A 26,579-nucleotide genomic window follows, 5' to 3' on the forward strand; every position below is an offset into this window, starting at 1 on the left:
AACAGAGAAGCAGTTTGTGCTGGGGCAGCCATACTCACTGACACTCTGAGCTGTGTACAACAGTCTTTAGAAGCTGAAGAGACAGGGCACACCTGACAAGTCTCAGGGCTTCAGCCCTGTGGGAAGCACCTTCTGGGGCTCGGTGCTTCAGCCCCACTCCTGCTGAAGTCTGAGCCCCAAGTCCTGAGACCCCCCCTTTCTATGGAGCAGAAAGCCCTGCCCTACACCCTGCTGCAACACAGAGCTCCTGAGTTCCCCCATCCCTATCTGGAAGAGGGAGAATGTGAGGGGGACCTGAGGACTCCAAAAGCTGCACTCTAACTACAAAAGAGCCACATGTGGCTCGCAAGCCACGGTTTGGCAATCCCTGATTTATGCAGTTGGTATGGTAAGGTGTATGTGTATGTAAAAACACTGTGTATCCTCATCCACAGAACAGAGCTCCCTGCCCAACAAAGTATGGAGAAAGTCCGTGGGGGTAGTACCACAGTAGGGTGACCATTATTTCCCTGTGCCAAATATGTGACGTGGTAAAAGTGTTCAGACTTCAGCAAGTTCAATTGCAATCCATCAGACCTATGCTGCACAAACGTTCAAAATAACATGGTTTACTGAGCACCCATTAAAAAGACACACAACACTTTTATAGCTAAATAGGTAAAAAAAAAAAAAATATTTATTTACAAGTAAATGGTTATTGCTCTGTAGAAGGGCCTGCCTCTCCGTTATGTGCCATGCTCCACTGCCCCCCCGAAAGGCCCTCATAAATGTTTGGGCTCCAGGCCCACAGGAGGTTAATCTGGCCCTGACTCTGCCCCTCGCCTCCAGTGGCTTCTCCTTCACAGGGAGCACATGGGAAATACAAGATTAAGTCTGGTCACTCCCAGTTGTTGCCCCACAGTGCGGCATTATATGGGCTTGGGGGGAGCTCCTGCCTTGCAATGGTGGCCCTGGGCACAGGGGCTGCAGCTTCCTAGTGGGGGCAGGGGACTCTGGGGATGAAGGCTGCAGGACCGTGGGGGTTTCGCCCTGGCAGTGTGGGTGGCTGCTCAGCCATGAAGCACCAGGAATGCAGCCCATCGGAAAAGAGGGCTGGCCGGGGGGAGGACAGGAGAGGGCTGCCCCAAGCAATGGGGGCTCCCTGGCTGCCCCGAGCATCAGGGAGGAGTGGGGTGGGCTCCACCATAGTTCCCCCACACTGAAGGATGCCCCAGGGTAGTGAACTGGCTGCCTCTCTGTGCTGCTGGCAACTGGGGCTGCCATCCTGCAGGGGAGCTCCCAAGCTCCAGGGGCTTTTGCCGTGCAGCAGCAACTGCCCCACAGGCAGGGCACTCCCCAGCTGCCCAGTGCTGCGAGGCACCAGGAACGGGGTTGCCCTGCTCTCTCTCTCTCTCTCTCTCTCTCTCTCTGTGGCGGCAGGTCTTCCTGGCTGGGGGAACAGCAAAAAGGACTGTGGGGGACACAAGCTACCCCCACTCTCCACCTCAACATACCCTGCCTCACCCTATGGCATGGCCCCTGTTGGCACCCTCTCCGACTGCTGCCTGCACACCTGGCCAGTCAGTATGTGCTACACGTGATCTCCAGCCAGTATCTGCTACCTGCAACTACAATTGCGCTGACCTGCGGGAAGGGCAGGTCAGCCAGAGGGCTGAATATGGGACAATTAGCCTTTTGTTAAAATATCTTGGGACACCTTTCTGATGCCTGAAATATGGGACTGTCTCAGCCAAAACAGGACAGATGGTCACCCTAACCCAGACAGAGCTAGTGTACTGGTACAGTGGATGGATTACTTGAGAATTGAGCCTCCATGATATTAATGCTGTAATTATTAGAACCACGTGGGAGTTAGTAACAATAGTATCTGATAACCTTCCTCATGAACCTTACAGTAGTAGCTTTTTGCTTCAAAAATTACACAGAAGTATACTTCAGAAGTAAACCAAAAGTTTTATATTATTCCCACTTGCCAAAACTCATTTTCTAAGTTCTAACAGACTAATCCCACTGAATGCATAATAAACCTTCACAAGATCAGGGATTTAAAGACCTTTGGCAATCTGTTGTGTATAAATGACTAAATATTCAGCAAGAGAATTAGAACGTGGGTCTCTCATCTCCCTGTGAGAGTGCCCTTGCTGAGTCATTCTCACACACTCTCTCTGTCTCAATCAATATTTTTTGTTAGTGACTCAAGGTGTTCCTCACTTCCAGTTCTGAGTGACATCTAAAACTTGGAGCTTCTCTGCAGTTCTGAATGCATGAACACCAGCCTCAACAGAGTAGTCTGGAATCCTGACAGTAGTTTGAAACACTCTTTCCCTGAAGCATGAGTTAGAATTTCATTGCTTTTTTCGGTCAAGCCTTCATTTGATGGTTTTGCTTTTCAAAGAAGCACTCACTTGAACTTTCCCAGCCAGGAGTCAGCAATGAGAGCTCCAAGGATTGGAGTCAAATAGCACAGAGCAACAAATGTGTGGTAGATAGATGTAGATAGGTTATCATCCCAGTGGAGAAATAATTTGAAGTACAGAACGAGCACAGCTACAAGGGGAGAACAAAACAATCTGTTAGGGAAGTGATACTCAGTAACAAAAACCAAAATCAGGTCAAGACTGAAAAAGAAGTTACCTCGCATTCCATAGTAGGAGAATCGTTCACAGAACTCATTGATGACAATGAATAAGATGCTGAGTGGATAACCAAAGCACCTTGGCTGAAGGGGAACAATGGTACAATGTGAATTCTGATAAAGTCATAAAATGTATAAATAGGATCATTATCCGGCCAAAAGCCATAATTCTACCCCAAATCAGTACACATTTTCCTTGTTATGGGCCAATTAAGGTATACTAATGTAGCTAGATAAATTGACTGCAATGGAGCTAGGCAAAATTGCATTTGAATTGAAATGTCATGCATTGTATATTTAGGATGCTAAGCCTCTAATATCTGAAGTAGTTCTGACTAGTATCCCAAAATATGCAAAACATTGTTATTATTCAATTACACTATTGTATTAAAATCTAGTGACATTTTAGAGATCTCTTGCCAGATAAGGTGACCATCTGTCCTGTTTTTAAACAGGACAGTCCCTTATTTAGGCTGCCTCACAAGCATACTGACTTTTACAAGAAAATGGGCAAATTGTCCCTTATTTTGTAGGTCTGCTGTTCCCCAGCACCCAGTGTCTCGGAGGGGCAGCCCATCTGCAAGGCTGCCTTGTTCCCTGGCATCCCGCACTTCAGAGAGGCAGCTCCTGCTGCAGGGAAGCTCCTCCGCGGGGCAGCTGCCCTGTTCCCTGGCTCAGCAGCCGTGCTATCGGAGACCCCTTCCATGGGGCAGCTGCCACATTCCCTGGCCCCCCTGCTGGGAGGCTGCAGATCCCCTATTCTTGGCACCCCCCACTCCCTGGCTAGGAGGTTGTGGAGCCCACATCCTCGGCTGCCCCTCATCAGGAGGCTGTGGAGCCCCCCCATCTCCAGTGCTTCACTGTGGAGCAGCAGCCCCCATCACTAAGGAGCCCTGACATGGAACAGCAGCAGCCTATCCCAAGAGGCCAGTCTCCCATATTTGCCATAGGGCAGTGTGGTCACCCCATCGTCAGATGCGAAAGATGAACCTTTTGTGTTGAACTGAAGCAAATCAGTCTTGACATGAAACCAACAAGAGGAAAGAGATAATCTTTCAGTTCCTTGGGTAGTTTATTTCAGTGGTTAAACACCCTCATGGTTAATATTTGGCCCTGATTTCTGATTTGCATTTGTCCAGCTTTAACTTCCAGACATTGGTTCTTGTGTACCTTTTTCTATTAGATTAAAGAATCCTGTAGAACCTCTTATTTTTCACCCAGTAACACTATCATACAAATACCTGAATATATTACTGTGAATATTTGCATGCTGGATCTTTTAGGCCCCACTAGTTGATGATTCATGAATTATTGAGCCATATTGAGTATCAATGTGGGAGAAACAGAGTTCAAAAATAGGCAAACACAGCCAATGTATTTGCACAAATCTTTAAAAATCTTCTGTATCTAAAATGCTCTGCATAACGGTTAATATTTTGAACCAACAATCATCATTGTTTTATCTCACCTGAAAATGGACTCTGTGAGCCCTCTGATACACTAATTGAAATGCCATCTAGCATATTTTCACTGTGACTTCTGACAAGTGTCTGTGCCATCACCTTAAATATTTTGTACTTCTACCTCTCAACAACAACAGCTCAGTAGCTTCACAAGCTGCTGGCCAGCTCTTAATTCTGGCTATCTCACTCTCAGTATGGTTCCACAAATATAGTACAGATCTAAAACATGGGCTAACTGCAAAAATACACAAGATCTGGCTGTTTAGGTATGCATACAGGAATATTTATATATGCCAAAATAAGAGAAAAAGATTCCAATAGTGGATGGAAAGTGGATGGATAACTAAATGTGTTTGAATCCAAACCTATAGGAGCAGAAAACAGTAAATTCCATGCAAGGCCCAAATACAATCTAATGCCTCCCACACAGAACACAAAGGCTACAGTGATGGGCACTTTCAAATTGCAGAAGTACTGTGCAGCCTGTCCTCTTGCCAATAGCGTGGGTCAAGGATAAAGCTGAACTGCGTCAGGTTTTTATTGCATGGGATACTTAACATGCAATTTCTCTTAATCTATTCTGGAATTTTAAAGTAGATGCAGGTATGATGACAGTTTAACTGTGATAACCAGATACATGACTAATAGTCAGCTACTAACCAGTTTTAGCGCAGTTCCTTGGGTCTTAAAATGTGGACATAACTGCTATAAATCATTATTTATTTGAGCAGTACAGCTTCTGTTACTGAATGCTACATGACACCAGTGTTCCTTCTCCTTTTTTCCATTCATGGGTGGAATAAATTATGTGCACAAGGCATGTCTGGATGTGTACCACCAATAGAAACATGCTGCCCACTGTAGGTAGCTGTGGGTGCTCTGGTAATCGGCGGGGTGGCATTTGAATCTGTTCTAGGCAGCTGCCCAAGTGCTCAGCTTACAAGGAACACTGCTAGACACATTCAGTATCTTGAAAATAGAAAACCTAAAACAGTGTCACAAATTATATTTTAATATTTTGGTGGGGTGGGATTGGGGATAAACGAGAAAGGGAACAGTAGAATGCTCTGCCATTCATATTTATTATGTCATAACTATTCAGAAGCTTAGGTGCTTGATCCTGCAAGGTGCAGGGTGCTATTTGTTGTCCAGGTTGAAGAATCAAATCTTAAGAAAATCATCATCCATGGAGCTTTGCCAATTTACAGCTACTGAGGATCTGGTCCTTAGACTTTAGTCAGTTCTTTGATTAATACTTTGCTTTTTAAAAAAAATACTCCCAAAGCTTTTGTGTACTATTAGAGATTACTTAAATTCCAAGAAGAATTTAACAAATTAGAACTAGTTTTTGATTTCAGACTTTTTAAACTGGGGTTTTGTGAGGCTAGCTAATGGAGGGGTCACATGAAATCTTGATACTAAGCCATATAACACTGGTGGCAAAAGATCAAATATAGAAGGATCTTTGAACACAGATTAAACTTAATTGTGTGTGTCAGCTACAGTTAGTTAAAGTGCAAGAGATTACCAAACAGTGACTTTACAAAGCAATCAATATTAATATGCAGGCTAAATCTCAGAGATAATTTACTTTGCGTTTTAAAATAATTAGGTGTTCCAAAGGTCAAGTTTTTTCTGGGATTGAAAAACAATTTGTTACATTTGATCTTGTTCGATAGAATGCTATGAGTTCAGTAATTTTTATATTTAAAACAATTGTGATAATGTTAATAATTCAGATCCAATTCAATACAAAGAAAAACAGCCCAAGAGGTCCAACTGAAAGAAGCTGTACAATGGAAATCCCTCCCACTGTTAGTGAATTGAGAAGCTTTGGTCAATAGTGGATCCTTTAAGCATAGCTCAAATGAAATTCCCACCAATTTGCACAGCTATCAAGTAAGCTGGATATGGAAAGATTTATTGAGTCTACTACTTTGGAAGTATATGTCTTTTATCCAGGGCACTCACAAAAAACACATAGTCATGGTGGTCAGCATCTTGCCAGATGTCATGAATTACATTTGCTGCAGTGATGGGTACGTTCTGAAACATTCTGTAACACTGGTCTGGCGTTTAGAGTTGGGACACTTGTATGGTAATAAGATATTCTTCCAAGAGATGACATTGATGGAAGATACACTAATGGCAGCCCATCGACGCAGGGTGAGAAACCATGTGCTGCATGTGACTAAGTTTTACAACTGGGAGAGAATTAATAATAATAGTAAAAAATAAAACTAAAGAATGGAATTACCTAGATTACATTCAAATGTATTCCACACTCAATTTGGTTTTTGTTTTACAGTTTCGTGACTCAAATGTTGGTGTATTACATTGAGTAAAATCTTCAACAAACAAGCAAAAGAATGGGTGCACTTATTACGTTTTTAGATGTCTACATACATACCAGAACAGTTAACTGAACAAAGGCCTTCCTAATATGTAGAGCTTTCAACCTGCTTGACTAGATCACATTTCCAGATCAGAAGAAGTGTGTCTGCCCCACAAAAGCGTACCACCTGATAACTTATTTTATTACTCTTTAAAGTGCTGCAGGACTGCTGTTTTGTTACATCACTTTACTATGTGAAAGAAGATATACGTTTGGTAGTTAATATTCACAATTACTTTACACGTTACAAGAACAGTTTCCACATCTTAGATATTCATAGTGAACTCAGGCAACTCATTTAATAGACACCTGCATTAAGTAATTTTCTTCCCCCCTTCTCCCCATGCCGGTTTTTATTTAATCTTTTTCTTTCTTTATGTTAAATTCTCACTGTGCCAGTTTACTTCTAACAGAATTCCTAAGTCTGAAGAAGTGGGTCTGTCCCACAAAAGCTCATAATCTAATAAATAATTTTCTTAGTCTTTAAAGTGCTACAGGACTGCTTTTTCATTTTTTGTAGTTAAGGTATTTACTGCGTGTTTACATTCAGCTTCATTTTTATTTCAGGATTTTCTCTTGGTTTTTTATCCTAGGACAAATAAACTTTACTTTTTTGATAACTGGAGTAGATATTGAGCTGTAAAATAAATTGAAATTAGATTCTGTTGGGAGCTTCAGAAAGAAAGAAACTGAGTTCTGATCTCAGCACAACAAAATCAGGAGCAGGGCTAATGGTCTGCACATGCTGTCTGAGCAGGGAAGGTTGGGATACTCTTTTCAAGCAATGCTTCAGATCAGTTGGAAAATGAGAAAAGCCAAATCCCTAAGCTGGGGTGTTAGATTTGCTTACAACCCTCATGAAGTATATAAATACAAATGTCTTTTTCATACACTAATGAACAAATCTTTGTTTCACTGAAACATTCTTACTTTAACTGAAAAAAAATGTGACAGTATCAGGTACTACATCTCTTCACCAGATGACCTGCTCTTATAAGCTCACATTTAGGAGCATGAAAAGGCTGGGAGTCTTCTAAGGGTCAGATCTAATGCTAACTAAAGTAAGTCAAAAGACTCCCATTAACCTCAATTGACTCTGGATCAGTCCAGAAGGCGGTGAGCCAAATTCTCTGCTGATGTAAGTGTAATTCAGTTGATTTAATTTGATACATTAACACCTGGTATGAACAGAGACAACAATTACCACATGCATTACAAGGACTGCTTCCCTTCCTTTGATGCGTGTAATTATCTCAAGGAAGACACTTAACATCCCCCACCCCTCATCCCCCTCTTTCAGTTCTATCTACTTGATTTGTCGGTTTTTATTGTAATTTTTTCTAGATCTCTGTACTTGTAGATTCCAGTCTGTATTGGAAATGCGATTGACTTGATGAAGTGGGCCTCTCCCACGAAAGCTCATCACCGAGTAAATCATTTTGTCAGTCTCTAAAGTACCACATTTCTGCTGTTTTGTTTTGCTGATTTCAGTTGGAGTTACATCCATTTGTACCAGCAGAGATTTTGGCTCAAGATGTCTACGTATTATGTTAGGAACAACAGGAACATTATATGAGTATAAAATTATGAGTTAAAAATAAATACTAACCCCATATTTTCTTTTCTTCTGATTGTCCTCTATTAGGAAAAAATAGAAAAAAAATTAGTTAACTGGTAAATAACATTGGAAAATGGAAAACACGATAATCTTATCTTAATAAGAAATGTAATACTCTTAATAAGAAAAATAATCTTAACTAATTTAAACTGTAAATAGTTCAGTAGGAACTTTGTAGTGTTCATTAGACATAAGCATTTTTATAGATACAATGTATACATAGAGTAAGTACATTTTCAGACCTCTATGTATGGCTTTTTATAATCAGAAACAGTTGTTTCAAATGAAATAATTTTTTAAAATATTTTGTATCTTTCGCAGAGGAATTGCATCTTGGATGTTATAGTTATTTTCAGTCTCATACATTAATTAGTAACCTCTAAGATACTTAAGTTCTGTGTCACTTAAGAGACATTAACGATACACAAAACTTGAACAGGAAAGGGTTTTGGAAGTATACTTAAAAGCAGTAAACTGGATTAGCAATTTTTAAAAAATAGACAACAAAAAGAAAGCAAAGTATGAGTACATACTAAAGCTGTCTCTCTATTAAATAAAAAATAGAGAGACACAAATTTATTGTTTCATAGAGAGAAGTGAAAGATGCATGTAATTTGCACAGATTCACATTTGTACACACTGAAAATATATTTCAACCAGTGCAGGGAACAATTACTAATATTTCATTTTACTAGAAAGATGAAGGGAGCTAAGAAACAGAACAAAAATGTAGGAGTCCCAAGACTCAAAAGGAAAACAATAATGCATATAATGCAAGGTAGCATCATACATACTATAAAGCTTGCTCAGACTGTGAAACCAGAAGCAAATCTATCACTAATTCAGGAGACACCAATCAAACAGCCCCAAAGTTGTGCCCTGCTTCACATGAAGTCTTTACAGCTTGCTGTACAGACAGGGCAAAAGTAAAATGTTGAGACAAGTTAAAGGCAATTGCGATCCTCTCATTCGCAGTGTTTGATCCTGCAAGATATTGAGCACTATAGACTGGTTCAACAAAGCACTTATGCAACGTTACTGACTTTAAACATGTGAGTATTCTCACTGAAATCACCAGGCCCTGTTTAAATTCTTTTCTGGACTAAAGTGGTGTCACTACCTCTACAGGGCTCTAAAGCATGGTTTTCCAAAGTGATTTTTGCTGACGGATGTGGAGATCTTGCCATCTCTGATAAAGAGATGTCTGTGTGAAAATGTCATGGACATCAGCATTTCTTATGTTAAAGTTCAATACCTTGAAGATAAAGCTGAAGTATAGAAGGGATATTGTACTTTGAAATCCTAATTTGCAAACTAAACAAAACCTGTAACAGACTGTCATTATGAAAGGAAATGCTTTTTTCTGTTTACTTGAGTTGCATGTGGTCCATAGTTCACCATGTACACATTCACATATGCACAGTGTACTGCTGTCAACAATGCTGGATACTTGAAGCCCTTTATTTTCAGTTTAAACTAATTTTTACTGAAAAATTACAAGGTTTTAGAAAAAAACATTACTTTTTCCTGATGTTCAATCTACTTTTCTATCATTTGAATATATAACACATAACTTCCATCTGAAGAAGTGGGTTTTGTCCCTAAAAGTTTGTGACTTAATAAATTTGTTAATTTCTAAGGTGCCACAGGACTACTTACTATTTATGAAGCTACAGACTAACATGGCCACCCCTCTAAACATAAATTGTTTTCTTAGGCAAATACAAGGTACACTTTAATCTCTTTCATCTGATTTTTCTTCACGTGAGGGACCTCTGCTTCAGCAGTTGTGTATCTTATAAACACCTTTCAATAGGTGTTTCATAGTTAACAAAAACATAAATATAAGGTGAGTAAGCAATGCTTTGTGAACCTTTTTGAAATTTTAACAAAGAAACCCTAATGTAATCTTTTGTAAATGGTTTCTCTTTGGCTCACTTGCAGCTAAATTGTGTCACTGATTCAGCAACACCAGTGCCAGGTATGGGTAATTTTAATATTTTAATTTTAATAAAGGTGTACATGTGTAACTGCTCCAATAATACATGTGCAAATAGTCAATGGCAAGGCAGATTTGCTGTCTGCACTCAGTAAGACTGGGGTCCAAAAAGTATAATGAGCACTTCTTTCTCAACTTGGATCAGAAAGCTGAGGGTACCAGATTAATGATGCTTCCTGGGAACCGCTCCCAAGTTCTTTACTTAAATTTCCTAGAGTCTCAAGACCCAGAAGCACTTTGAGTTGCAAAGCCTGTAAAGACCACACAAACACAACATTGGGGGTTTTTGGGTGCAAAAGGTTTAAGGTTAAGAGACAGAAGATAGATAACTTTTTTTATGAAAAACACTTACTGCTTGAATTACATACATAAACTTTTCTCTTTAAGGAATCACCTCTAGGCTTAATGAGATTTCATCTTTTGTTTCACATCTGATAAAGTGCACTTTTGACACTATTTACATAGCAAGATTCAAAATTCATGTGTTTTTATATGAAAGGGTGATTTTGTTTGTTTGATTTTTAAAGCTCTGATCTAAGCAATGACTGAAAATATTTTGCTCAAGTTGTCTTTAGAAAATTACATTTATTCAGGGATTAGGCAAAGAAAGATTCACGCAGAAAGGTGAATTTTTCAGAGAGTTAGGAGCATTTGACAGAATGGACTTATTATGACAGTGAACCTGCAATCTTTATCATTGTGCTATAGCAGTCAATGGCCAGTGAATGATTTTACAAAATCAGAATTACAATTAGTTTAGTTAAATATTACTGATTTAGGAGTGCTTATTCTTTTGTCAAATTTTAATATGATTTGTAAATTTTAAATATTTGAACTTCATGCTTCTCTGAAGACCCTTTTCTTCTGAGAAATCTGTTCAGGTACAGATGCAGCTGATATGTGATGGAATCAAGGTCGGTAATATTTCTCTTATTTGGTGATTAAAAGTAGTTTGTCAAGACAAGAAAACATTTTAATTAAGAACAAAAATGGAATCTTTCATCTTAATACCGATCTAGGGATTGCTAGAGCAGTTGTAGATGTATATTATGACAGTGAATTAGCAAAGTGGTGTAAAAATCGTCTAAAAAGTAATAAAATAGTTTCCTTCAGTTTTCCCCATTGGCTCCAAACTTTCGAAACTTACTAACATCTCACAGCACCTAAACACAATTTGTGTCATTAAAGAGCCACGGCTCTAACACGTGCACCTTGGGGAACTGAAAGGATTGGTCAGATTCCAGCTAATTTTAGTACAAGTTCGTCCATAGGCAGCACACTGAACTGCACCTGATACCCTCGGGATGCTCTGGGCTATGTATTAAAAGCTATAGGAAGCTATCAATATATCTCGCCAGAAAAAGTCTCTGGTTTCCGCAGTAAAGGCTGGCGGAGAGTTTAAATTAACTTCTTTATTTCTTGACACCCTGTTTTATTTGTCCAGGATTGTTCCTGCTGATGTCACTGTACGAGTTCCGACCGGGACTGGGGACAGTACGACAGCCCAGCCCAGGGGAGCAGCTGCCCGGGCACTGAGGCAAGATTCCCTGTTCCGCAAGCTCCACTCCACCCTACGGAGCTCCCGGGCTTTCCGCGGGAGCCCGGCTGGGCCCCGGAGCTTCCAGGGGCCCAGCGTGGGAGCCGAGCGTGTCTCTGCCGCAGCCCCCTGGGGCTGCCCGGCCCCGGCGGCAGCCAGGCCAACCCGCGCCCGCGCAGCAGGACTCTCCCGCCGCCTACTGGGGGAGGCGGGCCCCTGGGGCTGTGACCCGAGAGACCGGCTCGGGCTCCTCCGGCCCCGGCGCTCGCCCGCTCCGCTGGGGGGCCGCCCGCGAGCCGCAGGTGCGCTCCGGAGTCACCGGGCGGGGCCGCCGACGAGCGAGCGGCTGGAGTGGATCGAGGCTGCGGGCAGAGACGCAGCGCCGCCGCCAGGAGAGGCGCAACCGGACACTGGAACCCGGGCAGAGCGCTGCGGCGCCCCCCAGCGCCGCCCCCCAGGGCCCCGCGCCCCTTCCCCCGCCCAGCCCCCCAGAGCAGGGCCCCTGCCCCACAAGCCGCCCCCCAGGGCAGCGCCCCGCGCCTCTCCTCCCGACCCGCACCCCCCGGGCAGCGCCCCGCGCCCCTGCCCCACAAGCCGCCCCCCAGGGCAGCGCCCCGCGCCCCTCCTCCCGACCCGCACCCCCCGGGCAGCGCCCCGCGCCCCGTCCCCCCAACCCTCCTCTGCAGAGCAGCGCCCCTCCTACCGACCCCGCAGCCCCGCGCCCCTCCACCCAAGCCTCCCCCCAGCAGAGCTCCTCGCCCCGCTGTGCTCCGCGGGTCACACCAAGGAAGACTTTAGCTCTTTCTTCCCCATAATCTTCCATGCTCCAGCCGCCCTGTCCCAGCCCGTTCCTCCTCTCCCCGTTCTGCGCGGCTCGGGTCCCCTCCACTTACCCATTGGGGCTCCCGCGCTGCGGCTCCCGCCTGGGCAATCCGGTGTGCTGCTGTGGGGACGAAAGGCTGGCGCGGGGTTTCTTTAAACGTGCTCTCTGGCTGGGCGCCAAGCCCTACCCACCGACCGGGGCAGTAGCAGTGTCCCGCCGCAGCACCCTGCCGGCGGGAGGAGTCACTTAGCGCCGAGGGGCTGGGCGAGCGGGCGCGCCAGGCAGGTGTGGAGACGCTGAGGGGAGAGCCCGGTTTTGAGAGTCTGCCTAGTTCTGCCCCTGCAGAGCCACTTCCTGAGGTGGGAGGTCCAGAGGTCGGGAGCAGAGGTTGTCACTATTCCAAGGGTAGGGAGTGCAAGTTCCTCAGAGGGAGGGAAGGCAGGAAGGAAAAGAAGCCCTAGCAGTAATCAGATGTAGGGGAAAGGATGGGAGAGGGATTCAAGGGGGTGGGGAGAATAGAAAGCTAGCTGGGGGAGTGAGGAGAAATGACAGGTAGGAGAGGACAGTGAGGAGAGGAAAGGCTGAAATATGGGTGCAGCTGGAGAAATATCGCCCACAGAGTGAGAAGGAACTGAAAATCAAGACCTGGTATTCAGCATAAGGGACAGTTCAAATAGGAGAAGCAGACCCCACAGGGAATGGGTAGATGATATAGTAGTGTGGTGTGGAGCTAGTCTACAGAAACTAAGCCACTCTGCACTGGACAGGGAAAGATGGAAGGAAATAGTGAGGGAGGCATCAGACACCAACAGGCGCTGAGCCTATGGTGGTTGATGATGAAGAGTGAAAGAAAGAAAGAGAGACAAGGAGGGTTTATGTGGAAAGGGAATGGGCAGAAATGAGGAGACAGACTAAGAAAAAGGGACTCATAGTGAGGTGAGGGATTAAAATGGTAAAATAATTGTGACAGAGAGGAGGAGGGGGAAGCGGAATCTGAAGCAACAATCAGAGAGTGGGACAAAATTGGTACAGCAGTAGCTTTTGTTGGACCAACTTCTGCTGATGGAAGAGGCAAACTCTGCAGCTGTGCAGAGCTCTTCAAGTCTGGAAAAAGAGTCAGACCTTGTTCCATACCTAAATGAGGGATCTGTGTAGCCTGAAAGCTTGTCTCTTCCGCCAACAGAGATTGGTCCAGTAAAAAATACTACCTCTCCCGCCTTGTCTCTTTCCTAGCCTGGCTTCATCAACACTGCACACAAACTCTGTCTTCATGAAGCATGGGAGAAGAACAATTTTAAGGTTGGCAGATAAAAAAACTCTGTCTTTTTCATGGAACAAATAAAAATTTAAGTGAAAAAACCACAGTCACTGGAAAAATTCATCAAGAAAATAAAAATGCAGAGAGGTGGCTGAAAAATAGAAGAACAAACATGGGAGCCAGTAAGTGGCTATTCTTTTTAATTTATGGAAAGTTTGCTATCAATTGCACATATGCATAAATGCATACTTGCAATGGCATACATTAAGGTTTCATTGTACAGTACTGTGCTTGTTGACTGGTCACTAGGGCCTCGTCTATTCTACTGTGGGTTGTCAGTCTAAGATACACAACTTCAAACTGACATACTTAGAGCTACTTACTGTGATGTTTTCATTGTGGTAAGTCAACAGCTGATGCTTTCCTTTCTATTCAAGATATAAAAAATTACTCCCCCCACCACTTTGCAGGATTGATGGCTGCCAGTAGATAAGGTGGGTAGAGAAGACATGCTCTGAGACTATGTTGGAACTCAGTTCTGTTCAGGTAGGCCATGTGTACGCTAGCATAAAACTTCAAAATGGCCATGCAAATAGCCATTTTGAAGATTACTAATGAGGTGCTGAAATGCATATTCAGCACCTCATTAGCATGCCATTGGCCGTGGCTCTTTGAAATTTCCATGTTTCACTCCCACGCAGCTCGTCCAGATGGGGGTCCTTTTCAAAAAGACCCCGCCAACTTCGAAATCCCCTTATTCCTATCAGCAGATAGGACATTGCCAGCAGATAGGAATAAGGGGATTTTGAAGTCGGCAGGGTCTTTTCAAAAAGGACTCCCATCTGGACAAGCTGTGCGGGTGCAAAACGTGGCAATTTCGAAGAGTTGCAGCCAGTGGCATGCTAATGAGGTGCTGAATATGCATTTTAGCACCTCATTAGTAATCTTCTAAATAGCCATTTGCCATTTCCTGTGCCATCAACCTGGCTAGTTTTAAAATCAGAACTGGAAAATATCCAATGTGTATTTGAGTAAATTATGCTTTAGTTTGACAACAGAGACAGGTTCAAGTCCGAATATTCTTTCTGCTATTTTTATCTTTTAAAAAATTATTGCTTTACCTGCCCTTGATTTTATCCTTTTCACTCAGCCAACATTTCATTAACATCACTAAGCCTGAAAGTTCTTGATAGTTGGTCACAAACTTTCTCATCTTTCTCTTTCAGTATCTCTGTTAACTTTTTAAAACTTAAACCATGAAGTTTGAATAATGAAGTATAAAAACTAATGGCCAGCCCGCGAAAACCTTAATTCCGCAGAATAATACCGTAACCGTACTTCACAAATAGCACTTTTTACTCAAATGCAACTACTTGTGTTATAGGGTACTATTAAAAATATTAAGAGCATCACAATCCGGCTATAATTGGAGACCTCAGGCTAGAAAGGCAGAGATTTTTTTGTCTTTGTATTAATCTATCTTGGTTAAGATGGTGCCAAAGATTGATGATTTTTTGTTTGTTTTTCCTAATCTTCTCCTCTTTCTTCACTTCTGTACTCTGTTTCCTGTGATATTAGGCATGGATGTACTATGTCCAAGATTTTGGATTTAGGGGTACCCAATAGGAAACACTTAAAACAGGCCTGATTTATTACACAACCTCTGAAAATCACGCCACTTCAATATGTTTCAGTTTGGCCATCAAAAACTGGGGAACCCATAGTGAATAGTCACTTTTGAAAATCATGGACATTTGTCAGCTGATAAATGAGTAGCGTTAATTAAGAACATAAGTACTTTTTTGCACAATGCAATATGGAACACACTGACAGCCGATGTTGTGAAGGCCAGACCATACTGGGCTTAAAAAAGGAATAAGGTAAGTTCAAAGAGTATAGGTCCTTCAGTGTCTGTTAGCCAGAATGGCCTGGGAATGCAACTCATGCTCAGGGTGTCCTTAGCTTCTGATGGCCAAAAGCTGAGAATGAATGATAGCGTATGGATCACACAATGATTGCATGTTTTTTTCATTCCCTCTGAAGACAGTATGCTGGGCTAGGAGGACTACTGGTCAGACCCAGAAAGGCTGTTCATGTGAAAGTGGTGCAAAAAACCATTAATTTGCTTGACACTAGTTTTCTGTGACTCAAAAAATAGCTATGGAGCTTGCAGTGGGCTAATGTCTTTGAGTGTTGAGCTGAAGAGTCATGAAAACCCATTTGTGACTGCTGATGCTTGCAATTGTTAATGATGACATATTTATAGATACAATTTGATGTTGTGAGTTACTGCTGTTTCTATAGCCCAGTCTATAAACTGCTCGTTAGTTTTTAAGGGCAGCAAATCAACATGTAATTCTGTGAGCCTGTTGATTAGTACAGAAAAATTTGCTGTCCTCCTGTGGGCTGCTCAATTGTATACAACTAATGCATTGCATTTTCTGTAAAAATAACCATGTGCTTAAGTTGTTAGCAAGAGGTGAGCCAGTGAATGGTAGAGCTGTCATGGGGAGCAGGCTGGGGAAGCAACATAGACCACCAGGCCCACTGATGGAAGGAGCAAAAGAGGCAGCTGCCCAGGGGCCTGGCACTTTAGAGGGGCCCAAAGCTCCAGTCACCCTTGCAATAGCACCAGTGGTGGCCCAAGCTCCAGGCCCCTTTGAAGTGGCACGCAGCAGAGTCCCCACTCAATACGTGGCCTGGGTGGGAGGCAGGGTGGACTATCCTAAGTAGTGCCCCTTCTGTCCGTGGAGCCAGGCCCCTACCTACATTGCCTCAGGGCCTGCAGTGGCTGTCAGCACTCCTGACCACCACCCTGGCCCTCAAGTGCTGAAGGTACTTAGGAGGATTACAGGAACAGAGCTGTGAATGCGAGGCATAGTTCAGTGGTTTGCACGTTGGCCTTGTAAAGTCAGGGTTGTGTGCTCAATCTGCGAGGGGACCATTTAGGGTTCTGGGGCAAATAAAGTTAAAAGATTTATTAGGGATTGTGATAGGTCCTGGTATGAATGCAGGGGACTGGACTCAATGACCTCTGAAGATCCCTTAGAGTTCTATGAAATAGGTATATCTCTATATTTTTATGTTGCACTAGAGTTTCATGAAGGAGGAGGCAACTGCTTTCTGAGTCTGGAGGTGGTGGTTGTGAGATGGAGATGCACCTTAGTGGGGTTTATGACTTTTGCATGACAGACACCTTTTGCCTCATGCAGAATTGATTTAATATTTCTTATCTGACTTTTGAAGAAATTGTTCATTTCTTCTGGGCTACTCAATCACTTTGTAGGCCACTTGCCAGGAGACTACAGCCTACTCTTAATTAGCATAACACAGAGCAGAATCACAGAGCAGGTGATTCAGCCTCTGATGACTACATGTCCCAAACCAGTTGGATCAACAGAGTATTGTATGTTGCAAGACGAAATAACTACATAACACACCTCAGTATTAAAGACAAGTTCTACTGTGAGCTACATATAAAGCTACAATATACAGGCGCACACTTGGTTTAATTGAACTGGTTTTGTTGGATTGCTCCATGTGTTTGTGTGCAGGTAACCTACTTGAAAGGAAGCTCTGAACTCTATCATAGTGTTAATGACCCACACAGTCATTTGAATGACCTAACCTATCAATCTAGGGCTCTTATAAACCCATTTTAGAAAAGTTTGCAAATTAGGAGTTAAAGAATGAATGCATACTAATGGGGATGTTCATATTGTGTGAGCTCCTGGAAAAAGCATTCAAAAATAAAAACTCAAATTTATTTTAATATAGTTCTAAGGATCTGAGCAGTCCATGGCTCCCTCCAAATCTAAAGCAACCAAAATGCATGACTTCAAGTGACAGTGCTTCATGCAACATACAGACTGAAAACAAAATCTACATGACTTCCTTCTAACGTGGCCTTGTTGACTAAGCCAGCAAAACAACCAACCAACCAAGTATAATGCCCAACAAGCTTCTAACGGCTCACCCACATTCAGAAATAATTTACCATGTACCATTTGTGAGTAAATAAAGAAATAATAACATGCAATCAGGAATGCAATTTCTTTTCCGGCTATTACATATGCCCATTTACTCTTCCATGTGAATAAGTGTGAGGAATAATTGTTTCTATTTTCTGTCTGGCTCTAAGTGCATTAGAATAGGAAGTACAGAATCCCAGGTTCATCTGCCTAGATACAATTTAGGGAAAAAGCAAAGAAACCCACAGCTCCTCAGAAGTTTCTTTCTGAAATTGCCAGGCAACTATGGAAAATTAAAGTGGGAGTTGGGCAAAATCAATTTTCTGTTAATAATTTAAGAGCATTAGGCTAGCTCAGTAGGACTGGGTGCTTATTATTCTCTTGGAATAGTAACCACACTCTTTTTTGCAAGGTCGTTACAGATGTAGGAATTTATATAGACAATCGATCAAATTCTGCTCTGAGTTACACTGGTGTAGTTGTGGAGAACAGTACTAACATTTGTGGTGCTAAGATAATTTGTATTTTTTGTCAGTTCCAGTGAGACCAGAGTAAAAGAATTTACATTTCCTAGCTTAGCCCCTTTAATGGGGTCTAAGAGGTACACTGTGTGGCAATACAATTAAAAGTAGTTTTCAATAAAAAATTGTGGAAGCAACTTTACTTTTCCCTTCCTTGACCCTGATGGTGTGAGTAAGGTTTCATTTGCTATGAGGTGTGTGTCAGAGAAGGGAGTTGCCTTTCTTACCCCTGACTTTTCATAGCTGCTTGTGTGCAGGCACTGTATTGGGATGGTCTCTAGGCTGAGCCAGGGCTCCTGCTCACTCCATGGTCAATTCCAGTCCCTTGGCCCCACAAGCCAGACATGAAGCAGCAGTGATGGTCTGGACTGCAGTGAATTGAGCCATGTCCCAGTCCCTACCTGGGGCTGACCATTGATGGGACTCATTACTTCTAGCCCATTACTTCTCCGTACCCCAAAGGGATAAGACCAGCAGGGCATTTCCCAGCCTCCCTCTAGAATGGGACCAGCCAGTAACACCCTCTCCTGCCCCAAAAGCATCCACAACCTCATCAAGCTGGTGGAAACAATGATACTGTCACCCCCAACATTTTTCTGAAATGACTCTCCAGGCTGGGAGAGAACTTTGGAATGCTAGCACTGAAAAACAGGAGAACCCATTGACAACTCGAGATTGCAAAGACTTGATGTAATTGTTCAGGATAACATTTAGTTTGAAGACTGGAGCATGAATTACTCTTTGTGACTACTATTGTTAGAAGGACAGTATGTGATTTTTGGAAAACACTGTGTAGGTTTTAGTTACAAGTTAACTCTCTAGAATAGTATCCTGGCACAAACAGCATGTTTAGCTGCAGGGGTTGGAATTTCACTGATGGGTTACTTTAGTTTGTCATTAAATTGGGTACCATAAGTGATCTGTTTTAACATTTATTAAATTGGCAAGATACTTTTGCAAGTTATGATGTGAGTTCTGAGGACGGAGGTGGGGGAATGCTTGTGGTTTCTTGGAGTCTCTTCTATTTCATCTTTTAATAGCTGGCTTAATAAATCACTATTGCTGTGCTGTAAGAGAAAGGATATTTTTAAATGGATACTGATAGCTGATTTGGACCATGAAATAATCCCAGTTTAGGCAGTGGTGATGGATATCTATACAAGTATTTCCCATCACTGCAAGATGTGAACACTCCTTCCCCTCCAAGCATTTATGGATTTAGCTTCACAAGTGTCACTGCCCCATTTTACAGATGAGAACCAAAAGAAGAGAGAAAGCAAGTAATTGTCCAAGGGAGCCTTACACATAATAGACACCTTTTCTAGTACAGCTGATGCATTCTGCAGAGCTGGAACATTATTTTACTAAAACTAGAAAAGAAGATACAGTTGACTCTCACCATAAAATTAGATTGAATTTTGTTCTTTGCAAGATATGCTCAAGGTTACTGAACCAGTGGTAGTGAGCTTGCACAGTTATTAGAAAGATGTATATTGCATCAAATAGCATAAAATAGCAAAATGGAATCTACCTTGAGGTTATTGAATGCATACAGACTAGCCATAGCACCCAAGTTCTGTATAGACTCATGTGTGACACATTTTGTAAATTGTTTAAACAAGCTCATTTGATTAGCTTCAACTAAGGTTCAATTAACCATGGTTACAGGGTGTACTGGCTCTTTAAGCCAAAAGCTCCTTGGTTGACAGAAGCACTGGATTTGGTTATGGAACATGGAGTTGCAGTGAAAGCCAGTGTATTTAGAACACTGAGGGCTACTATGAATAAGTTTGGGCCACTGATCCTGTTCAGGGGAGGGGTAACAAGTAACTTGAGAAAAACTATAGGCCACTTTCTGTTAGATCCATGATGAGGGAGTGGCATGGAAACATCTCTGGCCACATTAGGGAGCCAGGTGAAATGCCCCCCCTACACATAAAAGTTGGCTTTTTAAAAAAAAAAAACTGTTGCAGACTGTGGTGTTCTAGATGTAACACTGCTTGTGATTGCTAGAGCTGAGGGCAATGGCTGTTGGGAGCCTAGAAGCACAGGAAACAGGAAAGAGAAGGCCGGGGGGGCTTGGAGAGAGCTGCAGAATGATGCAGCAGCTTTGTTAATCAGTTTCACTTTTGTAAATAAAGTTCTGTTGAAGTTTGCTAGTACCTTGCTTGCACAGTACAAAATTTTGGCAATGAGGGTGCTCTTCTGCCTCTGAACCCACCTGCACCCTTTCTGCAAAGCCCAGATGAGCCTCCAATTGCTTTTACTCTCTGGATTCAGAGGTTTGAGATTTATCTGCTTGCAATCGGTGCTACAGAGATTTCTGAAGTAAGAGAACACACTTTTTTAATCCACTGCCTTAGAGAGAAGGGCAGCATATATTTTACACTTTCCCCCTTGCAGATGATAAATGTGAGACTGCACTCACTGCACTAAAGTACTTTTTTGTGGCAAAAGTGAATGTAGTAGCTAATCACTACAGATTTTGCCAGCCTGGCCAGCAAGCAGGGGAAACTATAATGCAGTATATTGCTTCTTTGAGGAGCCTGATTGTAACTTGTGACTTTGGGAATATGTGTCACTTGCCAAATGCATCATAAAACAGCAGTGATGTGTACTCCACCACTACAGACCGTTCCTCTTCCAGGCTGCTTCTACACTCCCACTTTCTTGCCAGAGGTGTCATGGTAATGAGGCAACTCGAAGCAGGCTAATGAAGTGCTAACATGCATATTCAGCACCTCAGTAGCATAATGGCAGCTTCGCAAATTTCAAAGTGCAGACTTCAAATTGCAGATTGACACTGAAGGTGGGGGCAGCTTCGAAATAACCGCCCCACTTCGACATTCCCTTACTCTGATCTAGTTCTGTGGGAGTAAGGGAATGGCAAAGTGGGGCGCTTATTTTGAAGCTGCCTCCATCTTCTCTGTGAATCTGCAACTCGAAGTCTGCACTTGGAAATTTGCACCGCCACCATTATGCTAATGAGGCACTGTTGAAGCACATGACTTCTCTGTGTTTAGGCAGCTAACATTCAGCTTTATTGAATTCAATAAGGCAACAGATGAGCCAAACTGGACACTAGTAAAACGAGGTCCAGCAAGGCTGCTTGATACAGCTAACTCTAGTATTTTATACCCTTACACAAACAAGCCCAGTGTCAGAGGCAATTAGTTAGAGAATCGTAAATCACTTTCCAAAGAGAAACCGTTATCAGCAAGGAAAAACAGGTACAAGGGAGCTGGATCCCCAACTCCAAACAGTTCATTAATGCATTCCATAGAGCTCATCCTCCCCGCCATTCCCAAACAGGTCAAGGAAAGGACAGGCTCCTGTGTGCATGCAGAAGTAAGGGATGTGAAATAGCTTCTATACAAGATGGCTTCCACAGCACTGAATTTGCACGTTAGTGCCTCGTTAGCCTGCTTCGAATTGCCTCATTACCATGGCACCTCCGATGGGAGAGTGAGAGTGTAGAAGCAAACAGCACAGAGGTAGCCGTGTTAGTCTGTATCTTCAAAAACAAGTCCTATGGCACCTTATAGAGTAACAGATATTTTGCAGCATAAGCTTTGGTGGGCAAAGACCCACTTCATCAGATGCATGTGACTCAAAGTGCTCCAAAATATCTGTCAGTCTATAAGGTGCCACAGAACTTCTTCTTGTTAGTATAGAAGCAGCCATTCTGCATGGGAAAAGATTGCAACTGACATCATAGGACCCTTTGATACTGCTCCAGTTGACTGTCATTATGCCATCACTTTAATAGATTATTTCAGTTAATGGCCTGAAGTAGCACTTACATCACAAATTTCTTCTGCTACAGTGATTAACTTCCTCTCTACAGTTTTGAGCAGGGAAGCAAATCCCAAAGAACTGTTTTTGGATAATGGTAGTCAATTTACTTCCTTGGAATTAGAAACTTTTCTAGCAGAGAGGAACATTTTACATACAAGATCATCTGTGTATTACCCTAAAGTCAATGGGGAAATGAAAGGTTTAACAAAACCTTGAAAGAAAGTTTGCAACCAGCTAAACTGGAAGGGTGATCATGGATAATGTTCACTACTGATTTCTTGCAAGCATACAGGGCTACAAGGCATGCCACAACACAAAGATACCTGCAGAGTTACTGCATGGGAAACAGATGCATACTAAACTGAACATTGCTGTATTGTTAAAGTCAAGGCCTGATGCACCAAAAGAGGATGATGTAAGAACAAACAGCTGAATGGAAACAAGAAAAGTATAAGGTTTACAAAGACAAAAGGTGGGATGCTAAGGAACCGGTTTGAGTGTGGTTCCTTTGTTAGAGTAAAAAAATCTGGAATTCTATGCAAAGGGGACCATAAATTCACACCTCTTCTTAAAATCATTGAGAAGAGGGGACGTTGCACCTGTTGACTTTCTGATGGGCATGTGTGGAATGTTTCTTATATTGCCGCTGCCGATGCAGCAAGAGGAGATGATGCCAATACCCACTCCGTGTTGGATGGCTTTACTGTAGTACCAACATCACATGACATTGCATTAGAAACTGGGTTTGAAAGATGGTCTGCCTGACCCAGACGACCACCTGTCTGGACTAGAGATTATTTTATGTAGTATTTACAGTGTTTTCAGTGTAATATTTCTACCAACAGTATAGTGACTTGTTCCATATTTGTTGCTGTAGTTAGAACAACAAATGTTTATTTTATAATGAAGAGCGCTTCTTAAGAAAGGAGGGAATGTGGTATCACACTGCTTGTTATTGCTGGAGCTGAGGGCACTGGCTGCTGGGAGTCTGGAAGCACAGGAAGCAGGAAGGAGAAAGGAGGGGATGAGCTGGGGGCTTGGAGACATCTACAGAATGATGTAGCAGCTTGGTAAATAGGTTTCACTTGTGTAAATAAAGTTCTGTTGAAGTTTGCTAGTACCTTGCTTGCATGATAAAACACAGATATAGGTTTTGTACAGGCCTAATGAATGAAAACGTTGCTCTTATCCACAGGTCAGCAACAGGACAAGCTTCCTGTACATACTTTCATGACAGTGTTTCTTAACCTTAGTTTGGGGGGCATTTCTTTTAGGCGTCACAGGGGCCGTTTGGTCTGTAAGTCCCATGAAGTTCTTGGTTTCTAAGGAAAAGTTTGCCAATTAGCACAGAGTGGTTGCATGACTGTGGCAGCTAGAACTACGATCCGCTCATTTCATGTAGAGGTCACCTAGCATCCATTAGATGGGATTTTTAATTCCTGCTGAGCTGAGCTGGATTTGTAAGGCTGATCTACAGGTGACAGGCTCTGTAGAACATTAGCAATTTTGTCTTAAGGCAACTTATCCCTTAATAAGTACTAATATTATACTGTGGAGAATGAAACTCAGCTTCTGGAAAGTCACTTTTGTTAATCAAATTCTGACCTTTTTGGAACTTGCCCAGGTAGAGTCCTCCTGTCTCTGGTGTAATGAACGAAATCTCCCTCACACTGCTCAGTCTCCTTCAGAGACTCTATAATAAATACCCTAGCTGTTCTGAAAAAGGTCAGCTATCAATAATCAAAGTGCAAATATGAAAACCACAGCAATAAAATATATTTAAAATACAAAGTTTTGCAAATCATTTCACCAGTTATAATTATCCCACGGACCAAATATATGGATTTCAATTCACAGCCCTCACATTCACAGCACAAACCTTTTCCACTGCAGCTATACGAGTGAAAGTGATGGAAGGTATGTTGTTAAACCCTGTGAGCCCATAAATGGAGAAAACACACATACTATCACTGAATTATACAACTATTTGTGAATTTGCACTAGAATGTTGGGTATGGAGATTCCCATGTTCTCTTCATAACCCTGGGAACAAAGTATGGTAGTGGCTAGAGACAACATTGCCAGTTATAAGGAGACTCATGTCTGGGTCATCTGCAGGGCTGAAACTGGATCTCTGGCCCTAAAATGGGTGAATCATAATTATACTTCTCCTAAGGGATTCCTAATAGTTGTGAAGTGCACAGAAACATTGAGCTGCCAGGAGTAGAGCCGGAAGTCATGGGCTTTTGTGTCATATTTCATCACATCTTTCCCTGGGTTACGGGGTATTATGTGAATAAGTCTGTTTTTCTTCCTAAAGTCAGACCCTTCTGACTGTGCAGGAGTTTATGACTATCCCATGAGATCTGTGACATACTCTGGTCTAATCTGATTAGCAAATGAATTAGGAAAATAGTTGTGGTGTACATGTATAATACCACCAAGTGCTAATATTTTAATTTGTACGGTGCACCATAGCTCTTTTGCCTTCAACCGAGTTACAGCACTTAGCACTGCTGGAATCTGGCCACAAGTATCTTCCTAAAGTATCTTATCTTTAAGAACCACCAGGGCACAAAGCACAACATTTCAATTTCAGTAGCATTGAATCTGAAAAAGAAATGGAAGTAAATGTATTTGCAAATGAGCTATGAAGCGTTCTCTTTGAATTTTCCTCATGGAGTTAATGCAAACAGTTAAGATTTCTCTACTATAGCCCTGAATCTTGGTATGGAAGTTCGGGAGAATATACTCCAAATTTCTCTATTATGTAAGCACATGCCAATGTGCCATGCTTGGAGCTTTCTGACAAAAGGTGCTACTTACTTACTGAAACCATTGTACTCTGAGAGGAGCACAGGTCATCTACAAGGCTCCTCCACTTCATTCTGTCTTGGGTCGTCTAGCTGACTCCAGACGTACCCCAGCTGTTGTCCTTCAGTCTCATTAGATCTTCTCCACATTGCCATGGTGTTCTTCTTTTGTGTTTTCCTTGCGGGTTGCATGTGAGAGCTTGAAGGACTATGCTGGTGATGGTTTTCTGAGAGTGTGGCCTACCCATCCCCACTTTCTTCTCTGGTTCTTGTCCTGCTCTGTTCCAAAGCTCCTCATTTGTGACAAAGTCTTGCCATTTGATGGGAAGGATGTACCTCAGGCTTCTGTTTATGAATGTCTGTAGCTTGGGATTTGAAGACCTTTTAGTACACCAGGTCTTGCATCCATACAGGAGCACACTCTTCTCATTTGTGTTGAAGATCCACATTTTAAAATAATAATATCCACAGATAGTATTTATGAACTCCATATGGGATGAAGCATTTTGAATGCAGCTCTTGCTTTCCCTCTCCTGGCGTTAATACCCCTATCTGCTCCTCCATCTCTGTCCATATAGTCCCCAAGTAGGTGAACTGTTCCACATCTTCCAGGTTGTCTCCTCCCAGTGTGACAAAGGTATTGCATGAATGAATTTCACATGTGGTTCATGCTGTTATTCTGTTACTGCCTCACAATTGTCATGCTTCATAAAAGTTCCTACTAGTGTATTTCCTTCTGACAAAAACGCAAAATTGTAAGACACATTGCTATGTAGATTCTTGATTTAGTAAGAGTGGTGGCAGTTTGTATGGATGATGATGATGATTGAAAATATTTGTACAAGTGCAGTATAAAATAAAAAAGCTAAAAATTCCAAAATTATTTGCATCTTTAGTCATGCATATGTAATGCATCCTGCACAACCAGAATGGTAAACAACAAAGGCTGTGTCTGAAGTGTGCCTTAGAAATATGAATTGGCATTTCTTTCTCAGGGATCCATTGAAAAGTAACAAGATAAAGCAAGACAAGCTACTGTTTAAAATCTATAAACAAGCATTTTTAGGCTGAAGTTAATAGGATACAGACTACTTAAAAAATCACTCTTCTGTCAGAAAATTTCACCTACTTCTTTTTTTTAAACAAGTAGCACCCAACATCACAAAACAGAAAAACAGAGATTCCCCTCATCTCCTCAGTTTCTTCATTTGTGTTTCAAGTGCGATCATTTTCATGTCAATGATAATTTACTATCATGATACGGTACAAGGCTTGTCAATCCAGGAGAAAAGACACACCCCTGCAGGAAATGTCCCAGACGAGGGTTTGCATTCAGTGTCTTATATCAAGTTTTCTTTAATATCCATTCCCGATTTAGAGGCAGATTGATGTGTAGCTTGCTGCCATCTTTGTTCTCCTTTTCTGCCATAAGTAAGCAGATTTTCCCTCATAATTTTTTCATTAAAAATTTATAGTTCATAACAACCCGAAGAAAGTCTCACACTCCCTGAACTTTGGATGCAGGAGCAGGAACTGTTTCTCTTTCTCAGCCACTCCTCTAGCATGTTGCTTTTACAGTCATTTGTCACTGAATTTGGACTGTAGTTTGTACAGCCCCCTTTTCACCTCTTGGCTTCAGTGGCAGGTTTTATATTTGGTGAGAGTCTGGCTTAGTTCTCACAATTACCTTTGGTGCGAGAGGCTGCTACGGTGAAAGTTTTGTTCCAGGCCTCTGTGGCAATCTAACT

At 42.3% G+C, this 26,579-nt stretch overlaps 1 protein-coding gene across 1 annotated transcript in view; it reads right to left on the reverse strand.

Moving 5' to 3' along the window:
• The window catches only part of SLC15A1 (solute carrier family 15 member 1), a 50,642-nt gene extending 37,963 nt beyond the window's left edge, over positions 1-12,679 (reverse strand). The window contains exons 1-4 of the mRNA XM_074983112.1: positions 12,541-12,679; positions 8,103-8,131; positions 2,635-2,719; positions 2,406-2,547 (exon numbers count right to left, since the gene is read on the reverse strand). Of these exons, the coding sequence (XP_074839213.1) occupies positions 2,406-2,547; positions 2,635-2,719; positions 8,103-8,131; positions 12,541-12,544 (260 nt within the window). The 5' untranslated portion in view covers positions 12,545-12,679. The remainder of the gene's footprint in view (positions 1-2,405; positions 2,548-2,634; positions 2,720-8,102; positions 8,132-12,540) is intronic.
• Positions 12,680-26,579: the final 13,900 nt, after the last annotated feature.

Source organism: Carettochelys insculpta, chromosome 1 (genome assembly GCF_033958435.1).
Source record: "Carettochelys insculpta isolate YL-2023 chromosome 1, ASM3395843v1, whole genome shotgun sequence".
Classification (NCBI taxonomy): domain Eukaryota; kingdom Metazoa; phylum Chordata; order Testudines; family Carettochelyidae; genus Carettochelys; species Carettochelys insculpta.